This window comes from Mercenaria mercenaria, chromosome 10 (genome assembly GCF_021730395.1).
Source record: "Mercenaria mercenaria strain notata chromosome 10, MADL_Memer_1, whole genome shotgun sequence".
Lineage (NCBI taxonomy): Eukaryota > Metazoa > Mollusca > Bivalvia > Venerida > Veneridae > Mercenaria > Mercenaria mercenaria.
In genome coordinates, this window is record NC_069370.1 from 66,986,143 (window position 1) to 67,006,499 (window position 20,357).

Genomic DNA, 20,357 nt, shown 5'->3' on the forward strand with positions numbered 1-20,357 from the left:
CCATATGTAGGCACTGAGATACCAGCTTACATACAAAAACTTAACCAAAAATGCTAAGAAGAAAAATAGGCATAATTTTGTAATAATGCAAAGTAGTGTTATGGAACCTGTGTATTGCATGTCAGATAATGCAAAAAGAATGAAAGAAGTGTGTCAAGTTTCAATACGTTCCCATTGGTGGGTATGGAGATACCAGCTTACATACAAAACCTTACCAAAATTTTCTAAGTTGAAAAAGGGGCATTATTTTGTAAAGAAGTAAAACACAGAGAGAGTTATGGAACCTGTACAGTGTCAGTCAGTTTATCACTGTGAATATATGTGTGAAGTTTCAATCCATTCCCACAAGCAGGGGTGTAAAATTTTTTTTCACACCACTCGCCCTGCAGGACTAGTAGCCAGTAATATCTACTCGCCCTTAGTGAACAGCCACTCGCCCTAATAATTGACACTTTTAATACTGTCACTTTTATGAAAGGAGTATTATGTACAATAGTATTATTTCCCGAAAAATATTTATTTTGAAAAGTGTCTAAAAAATTTTGACACAGTAATCATCGTCCATCCACCCGTGTTGAAAGAGAGGAAAAAATACGTTAAAGATTGTCGGTAATTATTCTGTTGATAAAGTAATTGACCTTGTTTTCATGATCAATTTACAAAAGCTAAAAGAAGTGTGTCAGTATCTTGACATCTGAAGTGGAGATCAAAGCGGTATTTTTGCTCGAGATTGTCATGGCATTACGTCATGTTTTCGCGCCATGTGACACGTAACTGTCTGATCGTACCGCATCGGTTCTTAAAATTGCTTAAAGTTTCTTCTTAATTTGTTATCAAAAACGAATGTGCTATATCCCGTATAAAAGGTAAATGTCTCAAACGATAGTTACTATAGTGGATATCCTACCTCTGTGACCTATTTGCCCTCAAGGAATTTACATTATTGTTTGACAAAAAAAAAACTTTTAAATTGTTGGTCAAAAAATACATGTACAAAGATTCATTTAAAACTTATTCAAAACCGCAATGACATCATGACATCACATTGCTTTATTTTAAAATCGCATTTCTATTTACGTTCACGAGGTCACGTAACCTATTCTGCCGCACTAACAGAAATCTGTTTGCCAAAAATCGTTTTACTCCATGTATTGTAATTACCGCTTTTTCATTATTTAAGTTTTTTTATTCTGTTTTTTGTTCTTTCTGGTCAAAAGTCTGAATGTTATGCCTAGAGTATTCATCATTTATTTACTTTTAGCTAGAAAGAAATAAGTAACTAAGGTCCCGCTGTTTGAATTTTTACAAATGATTATATGAAAATTCGACCGTTTCTATTGAATTTTGCCTACATTTCTGTCGATATCTTACTAAAATCATTATAGAATTCAAATAGTATTATTTCTCAAGAAGTGTTGAAAACTTGAAGCGGAAGTGTTAAACAAGAGCTGTCGGATGACAGCGCGCTCGACTATTCGAAGAATTGATTGAAGAATGGGGTCAAAATATTTCCATAGATTTTCAGACTAAACAAAAAAATGGATTAAACAAAAAATGTTCCTGTATTTGTGGATTTCGATTAGTCTTCCACTAAATGGCAATGTGTGACCATGATGGCAAATATGTTAAGTTACATGTTAGGCAAAACATGGACTTATATGAAAAATTTAACTTATCTCCAAGTCCAAAAGGGGCCATAATTCAGTCAAAATAGTTGACAGAGTTATGTACTCTTGCCTACAGATGGAAATCATGTTGATAAACTAGTGTTAAAAGTTTCAAAGCCACAGTTCAAATAGTTTTGACAAAACGCTGACTTGTAAGAAAAACTGAACAAATTTGAAAGTCCAAAAAGGGCCATAATTCAGTCAAAATAGTTGTCAGAGTCATGTACTCTTGCCTAGAGATGGAAATCATAATGATAAACAAGTGTTTAAAGTTTAAAAGACATATGTCAAATAGTCTTGACAAAACATGGACATATACAAAACAGAACCAGTTTCCAAGTTCAAAAAGGGCCATAATTCAGCCAAAAAAGAGGAGAGAGTTACGTACTCTTGCCTATTGATAGAGACTATTATACTGAACAAGATATAAAAGTTTCAAAGCCATATGTCAAACACTTTACACAAAATATAAACTGGTACGAAAAACTTAACCAAGATTTCTAAGTCAAAAGGGCCATAATTCAGTCAAAATGCTTGATGGAGTTATGTACTCTTGCCTACAACTGGATATTGTGATGGTAAACAAGTGTTGAAAGTTTCAAAGCTTTATCTCAAAAGACTTTGTCAAAATGTGGACTGGTACGAAAAAACTTAACCAAGATTTCTAAGTCAAAAAGGGGCCATAATTCAGTCAAAATGCTTGATGGAGTTATGTACTCTTGCCTACAACTGGACATGGTGATGGTAAACAAGTGTTGAAAGTTTCAAAGCTTTATCTCAAAAGACTTTGTCAAAATATGAACTGGTACGAAAAACTTAACCAAGATTTCTAAGTCAAAAGGGGCCATAATTCAGTCAAAATGCTTGACAGAGTTATGTACTCTTGCCTATAACTGGACATGGTGATGGTTAACAAGTGTTGAAAGTTTCAAAGATTTATCTCAAAAGACTTTGTCAAAATATGAACTGGTACGAAAAACTTAACCAAGATTTCTAAGTCAAAAGGGGCCATAATTCAGTCAAAATGCTTGACAGAGTTATGTACTCTTGCCTATAACTGGACATGGTGATGGTTAACAAGTGTTGAAAGTTTCAAAGCTTTATCTCAAAAGACTTTGTCAAAATATGAACTGGTACGAAAAACTTAACCAAGATTTCTAAGTCAAAAGGGGCCATAATTCAGTCAAAATGCTTGACAGAGTTATGTACTCTTGCCTATAACTGGACATGGTGATGGTAAACAAGTGTTGAAAGTTTCAAAGCTTTATCTCAAAAGACTTTGTCAAAATGTGGACTGGTACGAAAAACTTAACCAGGGTGTGACGCCGACGCCGACGCCGTGGTGAGTAGGATAGCTCTACTTATTCTTCGAATAGTCGAGCTAAAAATGAATGCACTACGCACGGTTTTTGTGTACGTGTCGATGTAAATTAGATATTTAATACGATAGGTCGCACGTGCTTGTGGAATGGAAAATTACCGGCATGGCGTTTTGATATCTTTACGATTCGCGGGTAAATTCCAGTCAATCCAGGTAGCGACTGCACCATCTCAAAGTTTGTTGACGTTTTGGAGTTGTAATTTCTGAATTTTGGTAAAGTAAGGACGTAAAAAACCACTCGCCCGATCGGTCGAGTACACAGTGAGGTCCACTCGTCCTACTCAGTCTTTAACTCGCCAATGCGAGCGGGCGAGTGGAATTTTACACCCCTGACAAGTGGTTTGTGAGATATCAGCTTACATAAAAAACTTAACCAAATCGGGATGCCGACACTGACACAGTGAGTCCAACACCTCTACCTATTCTCTGAATAGTCGAGCTAAAAAGGCCTGAGAGGACCATATTGAATGGAAGGTTCCAATACAAGCTGATAATAGCAATCAACGTAATGGAAATATGTTCAGCTGAACCAGTCATACGATGATGTTTTCAACTTGTGCATTACTCTGTGGTATGCCCATGCTGTGTTTTAAAGCCATTTGCGGAAAAAGATTTTTCTTTGCTTTTCAGTACACTTATATTCTTTAATAAACTGCTTTTCTGCATATTCTTTTTTGTGTAATTACGTGCATCTTATCTGCAGCTCTGATAACATATTCTTGAAAGCCATTTTGGCATCCTTCCACCTTAACTGAAAGTAGCCTTTTCATTATAAACAGAAAATACCAAATTAAATATCAGCCGCTCCATGCGAAAACCAACATAGTGCGTTTGCGACCAGCATGGATCCAGACATGCAGTCTGGTCAGGATCCATGCTGTTCGCTAATGGTTTCTCTAATTGCAATAGGCTTTGAAAGCGAACAGCAGGGATCCTGACCAGACTGCACGGATGCGGAGGCTGGTGTGGATCCATTCTGGTCGCAATTGCATTATGTTGGTTTTCTCATGGTGCGGCTCACATGAAGAATATGTTATCAAGCAAACAATGCAGATTGTCAGTATGGGCCCACCACATAATTAAGTATTATTTATAAACACAAAAAATAACTGACCTTTGGCCATTATGTGATGCATACGTATTTTCTTTGCAGACATGAAATGCAGGATCCTCTCCACGTTCTCTTTCATCTCGGCAAATGTAGATGGCACATCATGCACCCCAGAAATCTCCTCACCAGCTGTTATAAAAGAAATATGTTATTGCACACAGATGTCTATCAAAATAAAATACTACCAGATGACTCTGAAAATCAAAGAACTACAAATATTTGTCATATGATACGTTACTGCAGTCATGCTCACCTAAAATCTACTTTGGTTACTAGGTACAACCTCAGGCACTTATCACTAATATTTTTACATTTGTTTGAAGATTTCAACTACAAAGGGGTTTCCAGCAATGCCTCTTGGAAAAAATCTTAATATTAATACTCTGACAAATGAGGGTGATGAAGGTGAAAGCAACTTCTGCTTCTTTAGTTGGGCTTTTATGCAATAGAACAAAGGCAATTTGTTATCTAGCTTGATATATGAATTTACCTGAAAAATAACCGTATTTTGTTTCGAACCAAGCAAAAAATACACATACCTATCACACTAATAAGGTCTATAAATGCTACACCATCCCGTGTATCATAGCGCAGATCTTCTACCAATCTAGCTCCTGGCTTTTTCTTTAGCTGGGAGTTTATCCATTTCATATAGGCATCTAGCTGGTTCTGTAAGACAAATAACATGTCCTGTATATATTAAGATACAAGCAAATAGTTTCCTGAAACATTTTCAGCAAACTAGGTAATACTCTAGTAACTACTTGTCTGTATGAAATAAAGACCTGTTTTATAGCTGTTAATAACATGATTGTACATAAGGTTTGTAAATAACATGATTGTACACAAGGTTTACTGGGGTATAATGATTTCAATCCATTCATTTGTTAAAGAGTTTCTGAACACAAAACCAAACTTTACAATGAAGAGGAATCATGGTCCTATGTACAATGTAGCTCCACAAAACACTGATGGATTGAAGACAAAATTGAACTTGGTCTATATTCTATAATCATGTACCTGTGTACTTAAACTAATTCAATTCATTCATCTGTTCAGAAGTATTTAAGGGATAAAAAATATAACTTCGCAAAAACTGAAGGACTATAACCGAATTTAATCCATTTATTCTTCCCAACTGGACATCAAAACAGCAAGACAAAAGCTGCAATTCTGCAAAATATTGGTGGATTGAAACTAAAATTTAACTTGGCCTGTATTGCATGATCATGTACTTGTACATTTTAACAGGATTCAATTAATTAAGAGATATCAAACAGACATATACAATTTACTGGTTTTTTTTATCGAAAAGGGGTTATAACTCTAGTAAAAACAAGAGGACCATGATGGTCCTGAATCGCTCACCTCTTCCCACATGACCCAGTTTTGAGTATGACGTCGGTTTTTCTATTATTTGACCTATTGACCTAGTTTTTGAGCTCATGTGACCCAGTTTTGAACTTGACCTAGATATTATCAAGATAAAAATTCTGACCAATTTTCATGAAGATCCATTGAAAAATATGGTCTCTAGAGAGGTCACAAGGTTTTTCTATTATTTGACCTGTTGACCTAGTTTTCGAAGGTACGTGACCCTGTTTTGAACTTTATCTAGATATCATCAAGGTGAAAATTCAGATCAATTTTCATGAAGATCCATTGAAAATATGGCCTCTAGAGAGGTCAAAAGATTTTAATAATTTTAGACCTACTGACCTAGTTTTTGACCGCAGTTGACCCAGTTTCAAACTTGACCTAGATATCATCAAGATGAACATTCAGACCAACTTTCATACAGATCCCATGAAAAGTATGGCCTCTAGAGAGGTCACAATGTTTTTTTTAATTATTTGACCTACTGACCTAGTTTTGACGGCACGTGACCCAGTTTCAAACTTGACCTAGATATCATCAAGGTGAACATTCTGACCAATTTTTATGGAGATCCATTCACAAGTATGGCCTCTAGAGAAGTCACAAGGTTTTTCTATTTTTAGACCTACTGACCTAGTTTTTGACCGCACATGACCCTGTTTCAAACTTGACCTAGATATCATCAAGATGAACATTCAGACCAACTTTCATACAGACCCCATGAAAAATATGGCCTTTAGAGAGGTCACAAGGTTTTTCTATTATTTGACCTACTGACCTAGATTTAGAAGGCACGTGACCCAGTTTCAAACTTGACCTAGATATCATCAAGGTGAACGTTCTGACCAATTTTCATGAAGATCTCATAAAATATATGGCCTCTAGAGAGGTCACAAGGTTTATCTATTTTTGGACCTACTAACCTAGATTTAGAAGGCATGTGACCCAGTTTCAAACTTGACCTAGATATCATCAAGGTGAACGTTCTGACCAATTTTCATGAAGATCTCATGAAATATATGGCCTCTAGAGAGGTCACAAGGTTTTTCTATTTTTGGACCTACTGACCTAGATTTAGAAGGCACGTGACCCAGTTTCGAACTTGACTTAGATATCATCAAGATGAACATTCTGACCAATTTTCATGAAGATCTCATGAAATATATGGCCTCTAGAGAGGTTACAAGGTTTTTCTATTTTTTGACCTACTGACCTAGTTTTTGAAGGCACGTGACCCAGTTTCGAACTTGACCTAGATATCATCAAGATGAACATTCTGACCAACTTTCATAAAGATCCCATGAAAAATGTGACCTCTAGAGTGGTCACAAGCAAAAGTTTACGGACAGACGGACACCGCACGATCACAAAAGCTCACCTTGTCACTTTGTGACAGGTGAGCTAATAAGTGGATTGCAATCAAAATCATCCTGCTCTTATTACCAGTGTACTGAAAATGAACTAAATCCATCCATCATTTCAAGAGTTATCAGTTATCACAGATGCATGCATGCAAGGACACAGACATCATCTGGTGACTCCTGTATCCCCTCTGTAAACCTTTTTAGTAGGGGGGGTGGGGGGTTCAAATGAGATCCTATTATCTATCTCATGTCATTTGCAATCAGACTTTGAGCTGAAAATGCTTTAGCAACATAATTATCTAAAATACATGATTAAAACTACAATACTGGTAATATGGCAAATAAAATTAAATTTCCATTACAGCAGCAATAGAATGACTCATTACCTTGTTTGTTTATTTTAACAGTATTTCAGTTATGTAATAGCGAGCAGTTAAACTAACAGTGCTCCTGGATTCTGTACCAGTACAAACCTTTTCTCCACAAGTATTTGCCAACTTTCCTACATGAATCAGAGGTGGAGGACCAATGATTTCAGACACAAAGTCAATGTTTTTTATCAAATCCTCATAGAGAACATACATACTGGCATCGCTATGGGATCAAACTCTTTTTGTTAATTACCCTGAGATTTGTACATAGATCTGCACCCTCTCTACTGAGCCAAGCTGGCGGGCTATACACTCATTTTTAAACCATTGTGTTTAACTTAACTTACAATTAACCCTCAAATGTCAATATTTTCCACACTGATGCCAGGTATCTGACATCAATACATGTATGTGTAATTGTGGTAGAAAGTTCATTAATAAGAGTTGTCTGTAAGACAGCACGCTCGACTTTTTTCAGTGCTTGAATTAAAGCTTTGCCAGTAAAAAAATTCCAAGTTAAAAAGGGACATAATTCTATCAAAATTAAAATCAGACTTCAAGGAATTGTGTCTCCTGGTGTAGCCTTTGATAGAAAATAACTATTTTGAGTTTCAAGTCAAAAGCTTTAATAGTAACAGAGATATTTGACTTTATCAAAAATTTTTTTTAAAAAATTCTAAGTTAAAAAGGGACATAATTCTGTCAAAATTCAAATCAGAGTTATGGGAATTGTGTCTCCTGGTGTAGACTTTGATAGTAAATAACTATTTTGAGTTTCAAGTCAAAAGCTTTAATAGTAACAGATATTTGACTTTATAAAAAATTTTAACAAAAAATTCTAAGTTAAAAAGGGGCATAATTCTGTCAAAATTCAAATCAGAGTTATGGGAATTGTTTCTCCTGGTGTAGACTTTGATGTTAAATAAGTATTTTAAGTTTCAAGTCAAAAGCTTTGACAGTAACAGAGATATTTGACTTTATCAAAAATTTTAACAAAAAATTCTAAGTTAAAAAGGGGCATAATTCTGTCAAAATTAAATCCGAGTTGTAGGGATTGTTTCTTCTGTTGTAGATTTTGATGGTAAATAAGTATTTTAAGTTTCAAGTCAATACCTTTGACAGTAACAGAGATATTTGACTTTATCCAAAACTTTAACCAAAAATTTTAAGTTAAAAAGAGGCATAATTCTGTCAATATTCAATCAGAGTTATGGGGATTGTTTCTCCTGGTGTAGACTTTGATAGTAAATACCTATTTTAAGTTTCAAGTCAATAGCTTTGATAGTAACAGAGATATTTGACTTTATCAAAAACTTTATCCAACGCCGACGCCGGGGTGAGTGCAATAGCTCTACATTTTCTTCGAAAAGTCGAGCTACCGGTAATAATGATATCAAGCATTTTACATAGGCTTAATTTGCACAGTATTCCTGATGTTGTACTTGTGCATACTCTCAATACAAATCCATCAAGTGAAGGAAGTATTACCATGCAATACAATACAAAGTCCCAAACAGATTACATGACAACTATCCTAAAATTCAATGGCAAAATTGTGTACCAGGATATTTCTACAGACATTTTATCTGAATATAGCAATGATGTTTATTTATGTAAATAAGAACTACATGAACTCATAAACGTCTGCTATACTTACTTATCTCATAATTCTGTTAAAAATGACATAAGTTTTTTAAAAAGATTTTACTGTCCTGTACTGTGTTAAATATAATACCAGGACACAACTGATGGAATATTTCAGACACACAAAGTGGAAACCTGTATTCTCAAAAACTGGTTTTACCTATAAAAATAAGACTGCTAACGGCTGAAACATTCTTATAGTCACTTTGTACAAGTAAGCTTAACATATTCTAAAACTAATCGACTACTGCCTATAATTTGGCCAAAATAGTTTCCATGGAGACACAATATTGTGGAGGCATTTTTCATAACTGATTTTATACACTAAATATGTGAAAACTTAATTTCATGGATTCATAAACAGAATATTAAAACAATGATTTTGCAAAGTAATAAAAATCTTACATTCCATGAAACCCAAGACCCACTTGAGTGACTTGAGCTATCGGTGTCAGGTGATTTTACTGGTGACGTTGCCATGGCCTGTATTTAAAAAGAAATTTAGCTGCATTTTCCTTTCCCTTATTTTCATAAATCTCTTTCAATCTGAATGATGAACATGCTTTTGACAACTCCACTAGGGAATGATTCCAATATATTAGATCATAGATAAGGAGAACAATCCCTTTCTGACACAACTGAACCAGTAAGGAATTATATTTTCCAGACATTTCAACAAAGGTTATATATATGCTTTAAACCATTTTAAGCTAAAACTTATTACATGTATCTTAAAAAACCTAAGTAAAAGTCTGATTTAGAAAGCTTCAAATAAAGCCCTTTTATGTGGGATGTACTGAAATATCCCACAATCAAGAACTGCTTTTCCTGCTGGATAGACAGGACATAACTTCATATTAGGCATATTTGTACAGCCTATATATGGTACAAAATACGTGATTAAGGATACTGGCATTTCTGCACATGACAAACAGTTATGGGAATATGGGAACATGACTGTTCGTCAGCTTGAAAACTAACCAAGAAATGTCAGTTACCGTAAGTCAATCCCGTGTTCTAGCAATCCAGTAAATTGAAGCCTAGGTCTATGGCTTTCTAAGTGTCCAGACTGGACCAGTAATCAACTTGTTTATGAATTAAGTATTTTTCAATGGAAGTACCGAAATATAATTCTTATAATAAGTTGTTTAATCACACCTGATCAATATCTGTATTAAAATGCTGCTGTTTATTCTATCTGCCATTGACGTCAACATCCCTTGCGGAAACGTAGACTTTTTACGAGAACGTAGATGTTTATAAAGTTGCACTCTGTTTTTAAACAGAGAGCGTTCCAAATACAATTTTGCTACATGGTAGTTGTGCTGAGACAGAAATTGCAATTTGCAAAGCGGATAGCAAAGATAACATATTGCGTTTGATTTTGAAATTGGTGCACAGAAGTAAAAACAATATTATATTTTCCTTTTTCAACATGTTCATGACACGTCTACAAACATGATCTATCATAAGAATTTAAGACTCTCTCAGAGGTGGTGGTCAGGGATCAAGGATAACAGTCTTTTGACTAGATAATTTTTGCCATTTATTCAATACACTTTCATAAACAACTTGATTACTGGATCCCTATAAGACCCATAAAGGACAGGCTAGGCATCTGACTACCTGACAATTACAATGCAGCGTTAGATCGATAAATGTCTAATTACGGACAGCTACTGAGCTAGACAGTCCTAGCCATGGTTAAATCTGTATTAGAAAAGGAAAGATAAAACAAATAATTAAGGAATCATTCCAAAGTAGACATACCCAGGATTTCTCAAAATTATGCATTAGACTACAACTAAACCAAGTTTTTGTTTGATATAAAGAATCCTTCAGCTTCCTGAATAATTAATGAAAAATCATTTTCTTAAATAAATATTCTTTAAAGAATGTTTCACAAAGATGCTTTTAAACGCATTAAAAGACTCCTGAACTATGAGGCAATTTTTAAGGATATCATTCAATGACTTTAAAGAATCTCATTGAAAAACTTAAAAGAAATTATGACAAAACAAGTTAACAACTTGTTGAGCCAAGTTGACATTAGTAACGGTAAAATAAACTACAAATGCAGCAAATTTGCAATGTTGAAACCTGTGAAGTCAATAAGGAAAAGTGTAAACTAATTCACCACTACTACTTCATGGCTTTAGACTAGGCAGTTTTTCTAGAATTCTCAAAAATATTGGGAAAATACGGAAATAGTTGCACAAACGGTTCCATTATGGCGAATTTTAATCTCTAAACCTATGACTAAAATACAGTAATTACATCCATAACGAAGATAAATTGTTGATGATTAAGAAATAATTAAAAATATCTGCAAGTTGTAGTTGTATTATCCCATTTCTTCACATAAACTATCGTAAATATAAAACATTATTTGAAATTGTTTTGCATTTGAGAATAAACCGGCGACGAAGTCATTTTGTCCTCTAACGATAAGTCCCAAATAACTAAAACAATTACAACTATTTGTAAATGTTGGTATGGTCTTTGTAGCATCAGCGAACCGCGAATGCAAGCAAATAGCACTCAAAAGAATAATATAGAATATCTGTCCGGCCACTGTAAGCGATATAATACAAAATTAATTGGCATATTTTACGGGGTTAAACTCTTTTGACATTTTAAATTATATTCAATTCAAAAGCTTTCACGAATTTATATTGTACTGTTGCTACCATACCGCTTTCAAATAAATTTAATTTTTTCCTAAATCTCATTTTCAAGAACTGTGACAGATCAAGTGGAACCACGCACCATACAGGTTTACAAAATATAGATGCACAGTAATTTCAAGAAATGATTTATGTATTCAGTCAGGTCGCAAATAATCAACAGTTAAACCCTTGAGTTACATACCCCTTGTATACAACTAACAAGTTATCCATTACATGGACTTACTTTGCCTCCTGGTATAACATTTCAAATACTAGTGCCAGGTAAAGGGAGCTACCATATGGTCAGAGACCACCAATTCAAAAAAGTACAGGGACTTACTGGGAATGAGGTAAATGTATATCTGGGAATAAGGTAACGTCTGTGCGTTCTGATTGGTCAGTCATGTAAACAAACCCAGGAAGTGATTTGTTTTTCAAAAATGATATTTTTTCACTGCATTACAGTATTTTATTATACATTTTGACAAAACTTGCTACATTTTATGTGTATTGAAAAAAAAAAAGATTTATCAAACGAATTTCTCCCGCCATGTCAATTATGTAAACAGGGGTCGTCTCATTCACACGGAAATTACTTAAATAAAGTATCACTGTTCATATGTTTTTCGTCCGATATTTTGGTAGAACTAAGACAGTTCTTGAAAAACTTGTAATTAGATATACATGTTTCGATGTATGGAAGGCCGAACACGCCATAACGTTACAATGTAAGTCTATGGGAAAACAATTGGTGGTCTCTAACCCGCATATGACGCGTTTAGTTTAATCATATTTTTTTGTATATATATACATATTCAATACACACACATACAACAAGCATACATAAATACATCAATGTAAATATACAAAAAGGTTGGGCAAGAAGTTATAACAACATTATCGGGGCCCTATGACGCGTCCAGGGATTACACTCTGATCTCCAGCACTCACAGCAGACATTCTTTATTGAGCTATTATTCATACAGTCCAGAGAAGTTCTGACAATCTCAGTGCAACCCTCATTTATAAGGGAATATAGGCATGTAAGTATTATGAGATTTTCAGATGAAACGACGGCTTGAGTTGCAATCATCGAATGCAACCTCCGCACAGAATCATATTACGGTTATACTGTACTAAATAACACTATGTTGGTGTTTGCTTGTATATAGGAGTCTGTTTCCTTCTCCAATAACAACATGTTATCTTTTCCATCAACCATACTGATTATAATGATATGACATGCATTTTTCCAGATTTGCATATTTCTCAGTAAGGCATATTGACACTGAAATAGGCTATACGTCGATGCGATTTATGAATTATTTTTTGGTTGATGGAGATTTTTTCATATAACAACATCTACAAACATACATCGACGGATCAGAGTAGAAGTGGTTTACATGCATAAAGATGAAGAAACACTTAGAATAATTTCGCCTCTCGCCTCTCGAAAAATAAACATACGGTTTGACAATTTATACTCAACTAAACTGAATGGGATTCGCTTCCTACTACTGAGTCTTTGTTATTATATGGTATCGTATTATAGGGATAACGTTACTTAATTTCGTTCATAAAATTGTGTTTGGTCTATAACCTCTAACATTACAGTCCAGTTGTTGGGACATCTTTTCTTAAATCGAAATTAAATTTACTTTTCCATTAAGTGGAAGTGTTGGGTTATGTCAATAATTGATGGTTACGACGAAGTCTCCTTTAATTCAACTTTGTGACCTCTTAATTGGGCAGGTGGTCTTGTAATATATCCAAATATGACATTGTTTAGAGCGATAATAGTAACATTAATATCCTGTGTATGTAACATCTCCATAACCCAATTCATAATAATGGTAATTATGTAAAAATTCAGAGAGCGCACGGGAAACGGATGTTCATCCATCATAAAATAACAAAAATCATTGGTATATTTCTTTGTTTCATTCAGAATTAGGAAAAGTGTTAAAAATCGACAAGGCTTGTATTCATATTGGGCAAAAGATCGTAAATATCTGTATAGGCATCATATAAAGATCAAGTAATCGAAAATTGACCTCTGTGCGTACAGCAGTGCTATAGTTCCAACTATACTACTTTATCTTAATTTTTTTTTAATAAGATTTTTTTTGTCGACTTCCAACAATAGCGATTATTTCAGAAATAGATGTAATCTTCTTATCTAAATTTTAATCATTTGCCAACCCTCATACACATACCATTGTCATATTCTCCATGTATAAATGATCACCATTCGAAGAAGTTATGTGCTATACGTTTTATATATAAAACACTATGTCTGTTTACTACAACATAGTGGTGTACAGTGCACAGAGCCAAGTCTTAACACTCGCAAATCTAAAAAATGAAGGCCTATACCAACTCAGAAAAAAAAACTTTGATATACTTTACAGGTACACGAATTTCAGCTGCGGTATCACAGCCACTACAGGCACACACATCTTAACTGCACTGTCCACGCAGATCTCAAATGCGCTGTCACAGCTTCACAACGATTCACAAATCTCAGTTATACTCTTACAGCCTCGCGGATGTCGTGCAGACTAACAGATCTCAATTGCTCTGTAACAGCCTCGTACAGACACACAAATCTGTTATATTTCTACATGCTCACAAATCTCAACATTGCACAGACGCACAAATCTCAGTTATACTTCTACCGGCACGCAAATTTCAACTGCATTTACACAGCCCCGTACAGACTCATGAATCTCAGTTATACATTTAAAGATTCACAGAACTCAAATGCACAGTCAAAGGCTCAAAAAATCTAAATTATACAGCTACAGGCTCGCAGATCTCAACTGCACAGTTACAGACTCACGCATCTCGGTTCTAAGCCTCCTGCTCGCAAATCTCAACTGAGAAGTCACAGACTCGTACAGACTCAGAAAACTAAGTTATACTCCTGCAGGTCCGCAAATTTCAGCTTTACTGTCACAGCCTCAAGTAGACTACATATCTGTAATACTCCTATCAGCCCGCAGATCGCAATCGTTGTGACTAGTCACAGCCTCGCACAGCACCAGAAAACTAAGTTATACTCCTACAGGCTCGTAGATCTCAACTGAACGGTCACAGCCTCGCACAGCATCACAAATCACAGTTATACTCCTACTAACTCGCAGGTCGCAACTGAACAGTCGTAGCCTCGCACAGCATCAAAAAACTAAGGTATACTCCTACAGGCTCGTAGATCTCAACTGAATGGTCACAGTCTCGCACAGCATCGCAAATCACAGTTATATTCCTACTAACTCGCAGGTCGCAGCTGAACAGTCGTACCCTCGCACAGCATCAGGAAACTAAGTTATACACCTACAAGCTCGCAGATCTCAAATGAACGGTCACAGACTCGCACAGCATCAGAAAACTAAGCTATACTCCTACAGGCTCGCAGATCTCAAATGAACAGTCACAGCCTCGCACAGCATCAGAAAACTAAGTTATACTCTTACAGGCTCACAGACCTCAAATGAACAGCCGTAGCCTCGCACAGCATCAGAAAAGTAAGTTATATTCCTGCAGGCTCGTAGATCTCAACTGAATGGTCACAGCCTCACACAACATCAGAAAACTAAGTTATACTCTTACAGGCTCGCAGATCTCAAATGAACAGTCACAGCCTCGCACAGCTTTAGAAAACTAAGTTATACTCTTACAGGCTCGGAGATCTCAAATGAACAGTCGTAGCCTCGCACAGCATCAGAAAACTAAATTATACTCCTACAGGCTCGCAGATCTCAAATGAATGGTCACAGCCTCGCACAGCATCAGAAAACTAAGTTATACTCCTACAGGCTCACATATCTCATACTGTTCAAATCTGATGCCTCTTTACAGACTATAGAATCTAAGTTGCAAATATATTCGAACTCGGAAGCTTTCGCTGCTACATCTCCCACACGACTCGCAAATCTCCTTTTACACTGCTTCACAATTTTAATTCCATCTTTACATAAATCTCTGTGGCACCGTTACATGATCGCAAATCTCGATCACCACCACAAATTCAAAACTGAAACAATCGTGCAAGTTGCTCGCCAACACTCTAATGACAGTTTCATTGCCAAAAGATCTCAAATGTTAGCTGCATTGCCATTGATTAAAAAAAACTCAATTACATTGGCGTAAGACTCGCTAATATCTCGCGAAACTACATAATCACAAATGCCACACACATAATGCCATCGTGATATAACTAACATACACTGAACATTGTACTGGCACCTTAACAGACAGACATATAAGTGTATTACACCCGGGGCTTAACTCAAACATTTTCGTAGTGCTATACTTGTATGCTGTGGAATACCATTTCGGTAAAAAGTCTGCTACTATGATGTACATGCACGAACATAATGATATACTGTACGTTCAGGTATAACATTATACGTAAATATATATGAACAGTATGCACATCCAGTGACCACGCGCATAAATCAAAAACTCGCGCGCTAAAAACATGATAATTACACTAATGTATATTGAGATATAGATTACCTCAATTCGGGATGATATTTTTCCGGATCGACTTCCGGAGCTGAGCCTCGGTGGTGACATCGACCTGTCCGATCCATATGCGGAAGGTCTCGAACTCGCTATTCCTGACCTTGACAGCACGGGAGACACATGTCTAGAAGAACCTGCACTACTCGATCCACTCTGTGACTTTAAAATATTGAGTTCGAACCCTACCATGACCCTTGGAGACAGCCGCGACGGCGGTTTTCCAGCCACCACTCTTGTGCCTGGCTCCTGTGGTGCCCGGCCATTATTAAGATTATTCAGGATGTACTGGTTATTCATATTACTCGTGGTAGTCATAATTTTGTTCATGTAAAGACTTAAAATATTGCTTCCATATTAATCATTTTCCACGGAATCACAATTCACAAACTTTAATTTCAATTTCAATGTGTATTAAATTATCTACCATGTATTCAGTGCAAAATCCACAAATGTCTTCCACATACTTTCACCGTTTTTACCTGAACCGCATTTGTAATCAAATGCCTGATTTGTTTTTTGATTGTAAAATTAACTTTAACAATAGCATATAGCCCCAGTTATTTGTTGTGGTAAATCAAGAACACGTCTTGATTAACGATCCGCGTCAGTGAAAACAGCATGTTTAAAATTAATTTGCACAAAATGAATTTGCAATTTACTACGAGGCAAACATTTTATGATTTACAGTTCACGATTCGCTCAGTTTCACGCTCATTAGTTTTTCCCCTATCAAATTCACATCTTCGGCAAATTTAATAAGCCTACAAGCATTTAAATAATCAAAAGATAGTTAAAGGTTTTGCTGTGTAAGAAAGACCTGTTCAAAAGAATGCTTAAAATTCTTAAAATGTCATCTCTGTATCAATCATGGAATTCCTAAGAAGAAATAATTCTTTAGTCTTTTATCTACCTGGTATTTTTGTTATCTTTTCGCCTTTGTCGGTCTGTTAATCTTATTTGAAAACAATATGCGATACACCCAAAAATTTCTATGACCTATTTCAGCTTAGTCTTGTAATCCAGTAGGATTAGACACGATTTTAGCAACCACGTGGAAAAGTGTGTGTAAATAAAACATAATTGAACACGGAATTAAATAAACTCCACACATTTGATGAATTAATTACGTTTTCAAACTAACTAGGTCACAGACACTCAAAAATATCCCTTCACTCGTGCCTTCATATTCCAGTTCTATGGTCAAAATCCGTTGTTAGTTTTTACGAATCTTTTGGCCCAAAATTTATATAATATTTTGGCTATAAGAGTCAACGTAATACTTCTTAATTTAGATTTCATTGTAACAAAGTAGCAAGTCCTGTTAAATACTTCAAATATGTAACAATCGAAAGTCCATATTTGAACAAATTACGTCCTATTATGACAATATATACAAGGGTCCTTGAAAAATACTATTTGTGAGAGAATATTTAAGTTACAGTTAACAAAGCGAATATTTGCGTGCGTTGTTTTCCTTTTTCGCGCTCCCTTTACGAAACGAAACACAATACCTAAACTATTATCGAACAAAGGCAATTTCGTCTAATGTCCAACTAAGTTTCTTTCAATTTGTAAAGATTACATTGTTTGTTTTGTCTTCAACCATCTTCTTTGTTCTATCAGGTTAAAATTTCCCCTTAAATAACACTTAAGAAAATACAAATATTTTGTCAATCTATTTCCACACACACGTAAATTTTGTAATTTACACACATTTTGTACGCTACAAACATACTTAAAGATAATACTCCAGTTCTCATTGCCACGGTATCCGTTCAGATAGTAGAAAAATGTACTTTTAAAAAATTAATTCCATACGTTTAGTACAAAATCCGTCTTGGCTAATTCCTAATATTGACGGTAAAGATGGAGTTGCTGTATAATCCAGTGATAACTTAATCCCGGACTTTCAGAATTTCTATAGCAACAGTTTTGTATTCCGTACGGTTTGATTTCGGTCAGTGTACAGGGCGTATCATTACTGTTTGATGAAGCGTGTTAGTCTGATGATGATGGACATTTTAATGACCCCTGTGGCCAGTTTTGACCCCTCTCCACGTGACCTCTAACAGCTGCCGGTCTTAATTTAATGAAAGGGAATGTTTTAATGAATTCATCAAACTAGCATGTGTGTGGGAAACGCTAAACTTACAATTTACGCCCGTGTTTGTTGTGAAAATAATTTTGGTTTCGTTATCCAAGCGTCTAAGAAATATAGACACCAACATGTAACTCAAGCTGTGCCCAACACACACGAAACTATTGTCATATTTTTTCACATTTTTTAGATATCTGAAATTTTCAGATAAGCAAAATGTTCTGTCTTAAAGAATTCTGCTTATGTTTTAGTTTTGTATAAATATTTAATTTCGGAAGCTCAAATTCGATTAAATCACTCTCGTGTTCGTTCTCTACAGAAAAAGTACCGTGTATTATATGATGTATCACAGTGGTGGCTCCTGTGAGGTCCAAACCTACAACCTTTGGGATGATCAACAACTTTTTCCCTACCACCAATTCTCGAAGCCTGCTCCCAGACAAAAAGTCATTTTAAGGAGCAGTTTAATGAGCGTACTGTAATTCTCTGGTTCGAGACAAGTTTACGTTTGGATTTAAGTGATTAGTGTGGTCAGCATGCAGGGCCTTATTACAGTTTCCTGCTTCTTGTGTGAAAACTACATGACTTTTGTATAATGTTTATCTGCATGGTTTGACAGTGACTGAATATATGGTAAAGGCCTGGAAATGCATATCGGACAAGAGCATAACGAAGGCGTGGAATGAATTTTCGAGGAAGCGTATATCCCGTATCTGGTCACAAACAAACATTGTGCCGACAGTTTTTGGTGACAATCTGATCGATCCAACAACACCAGCAACACGGGAGCCATTTTCATTAAATCAGAATCCCTATCAGACGTCTGGTAACGATATGGAATATATTGGGTCAGGCTCCCGGTCAGCACGTGATGTCTTTTTACCAGACAGAATAAATCTGAAACGTTGTAGGAGGCAATGCAACAAAAATATCAGTCATAGTAACCATTCTTTTAGATATCAGAACATTTTGAAATCGTATCATTCCTTCACCAACTGTATTGTGGAACTGGTATAGAAGTGGATACAATGTCGACTGATTATCACGCTGGCAGCAAGTTCGAGCCCAGCGGGGCTGCGTTCCGTTATCACCACGTACAATGTTACTGATTAAAGCTGATCACTACCAAATCAAATGCAAATCTGCGAAGGTAGTCCAAATATAAATAAGAGCTGTCCGTAAGACAGCGCGCTCCACTCTACGGCCGTTTGACAGTAAAATGAATTTATGTCTAAATAAGAGACATCTACTTAAAAAGGAAGATACACCAAGATATAAAAAGACCCTACTATTCAGAGGGGTTAAAATTATATCCAGAAAGCAAAGATTGCCAAAAAACGTTTAAGTATGATGCAGATGATGTAAAGAAATTATTTTTTAATTTCAAGCCAATATCTTTTAAAGTACCAAAGATATGTCTATAAACGAAGCTTACCAAAAAAAAAACATGAAAATAATTCCAAGTATAACAACATGGTGACATTGACCTTGGGTATAATGGACCCAGACCCTGCACATTCTTTGTTTGTACGCTTGACAATGTAGTAAGATACAAGCAATAGTAACAAAGACATGACTGAAAAAACAAAGATTGCAGAAAAATTCTAACATTAAAAATAACCTAAATATAACACCTTGGTGACCTTGACCTTATGTATAATGGGCCCAGCCCCTGCACATACGTTGTTTGTATGCTGGACAATGTTTAAGATATAATCAATCGTAACAAAGATATGACAGAAAAACAAAGGTTGCCGAAAAACATTAACCTTAAAAATAACCTAAGTATAACACATTGGTGAACTTGACCTTGGATATAATGGGCCCAGCCCCTGCGCATACTTTGTTTGCATGCTGAACAATGTTAATGTGAAGTTACAGTAAGATATAAGCAGTAGTAACAAAGAAAAACAAAGGTTGCCGAAAAACTTTAACCAAGAAGGCTAATGCCGACGCCGACGCCGGGGCGAGTAGAATAGCACCCCTATTCTCCGAATAGTGGAGCTAAAAAGTCATAATATTTAATTTCTCCCTTTCCGCCTGCCACTTTTCAATAGCATATTCTTCATTTCCACGTGCCCCTTTTCAATAGCATACCCTTCCTTCCCGCATGCATGCCCCTTTTCAATAGCATATCCTTCCTCT

The 20,357-nt window shown here is 35.6% G+C and overlaps 1 protein-coding gene across 4 annotated transcripts in view; it reads right to left on the reverse strand.

Moving 5' to 3' along the window:
- LOC123561364 (dixin-like) overlaps positions 1-17,474 on the reverse strand; it is a 48,608-nt gene extending 31,134 nt beyond the window's left edge. The window contains exons 1-4 of one of the 4 annotated variants that reach the window (XM_053553264.1): positions 11,016-11,150; positions 9,321-9,398; positions 4,699-4,828; positions 4,163-4,288 (exon numbers count right to left, since the gene is read on the reverse strand). In XM_053553264.1, coding sequence (XP_053409239.1) covers positions 4,163-4,288; positions 4,699-4,828; positions 9,321-9,395 — 331 coding nt within the window. In that variant the 5' untranslated portion in view covers positions 9,396-9,398; positions 11,016-11,150. Of the gene's footprint in view, positions 1-4,162; positions 4,289-4,698; positions 4,829-9,320; positions 9,399-11,015; positions 11,151-16,105 lie in introns of those variants that run through there. The other 3 variants (XM_045353674.2, XM_045353673.2, XM_045353671.2) reach the window with 3 other exon arrangements.
- Between the last annotated feature and the right edge of the window lie 2,883 nt (positions 17,475-20,357).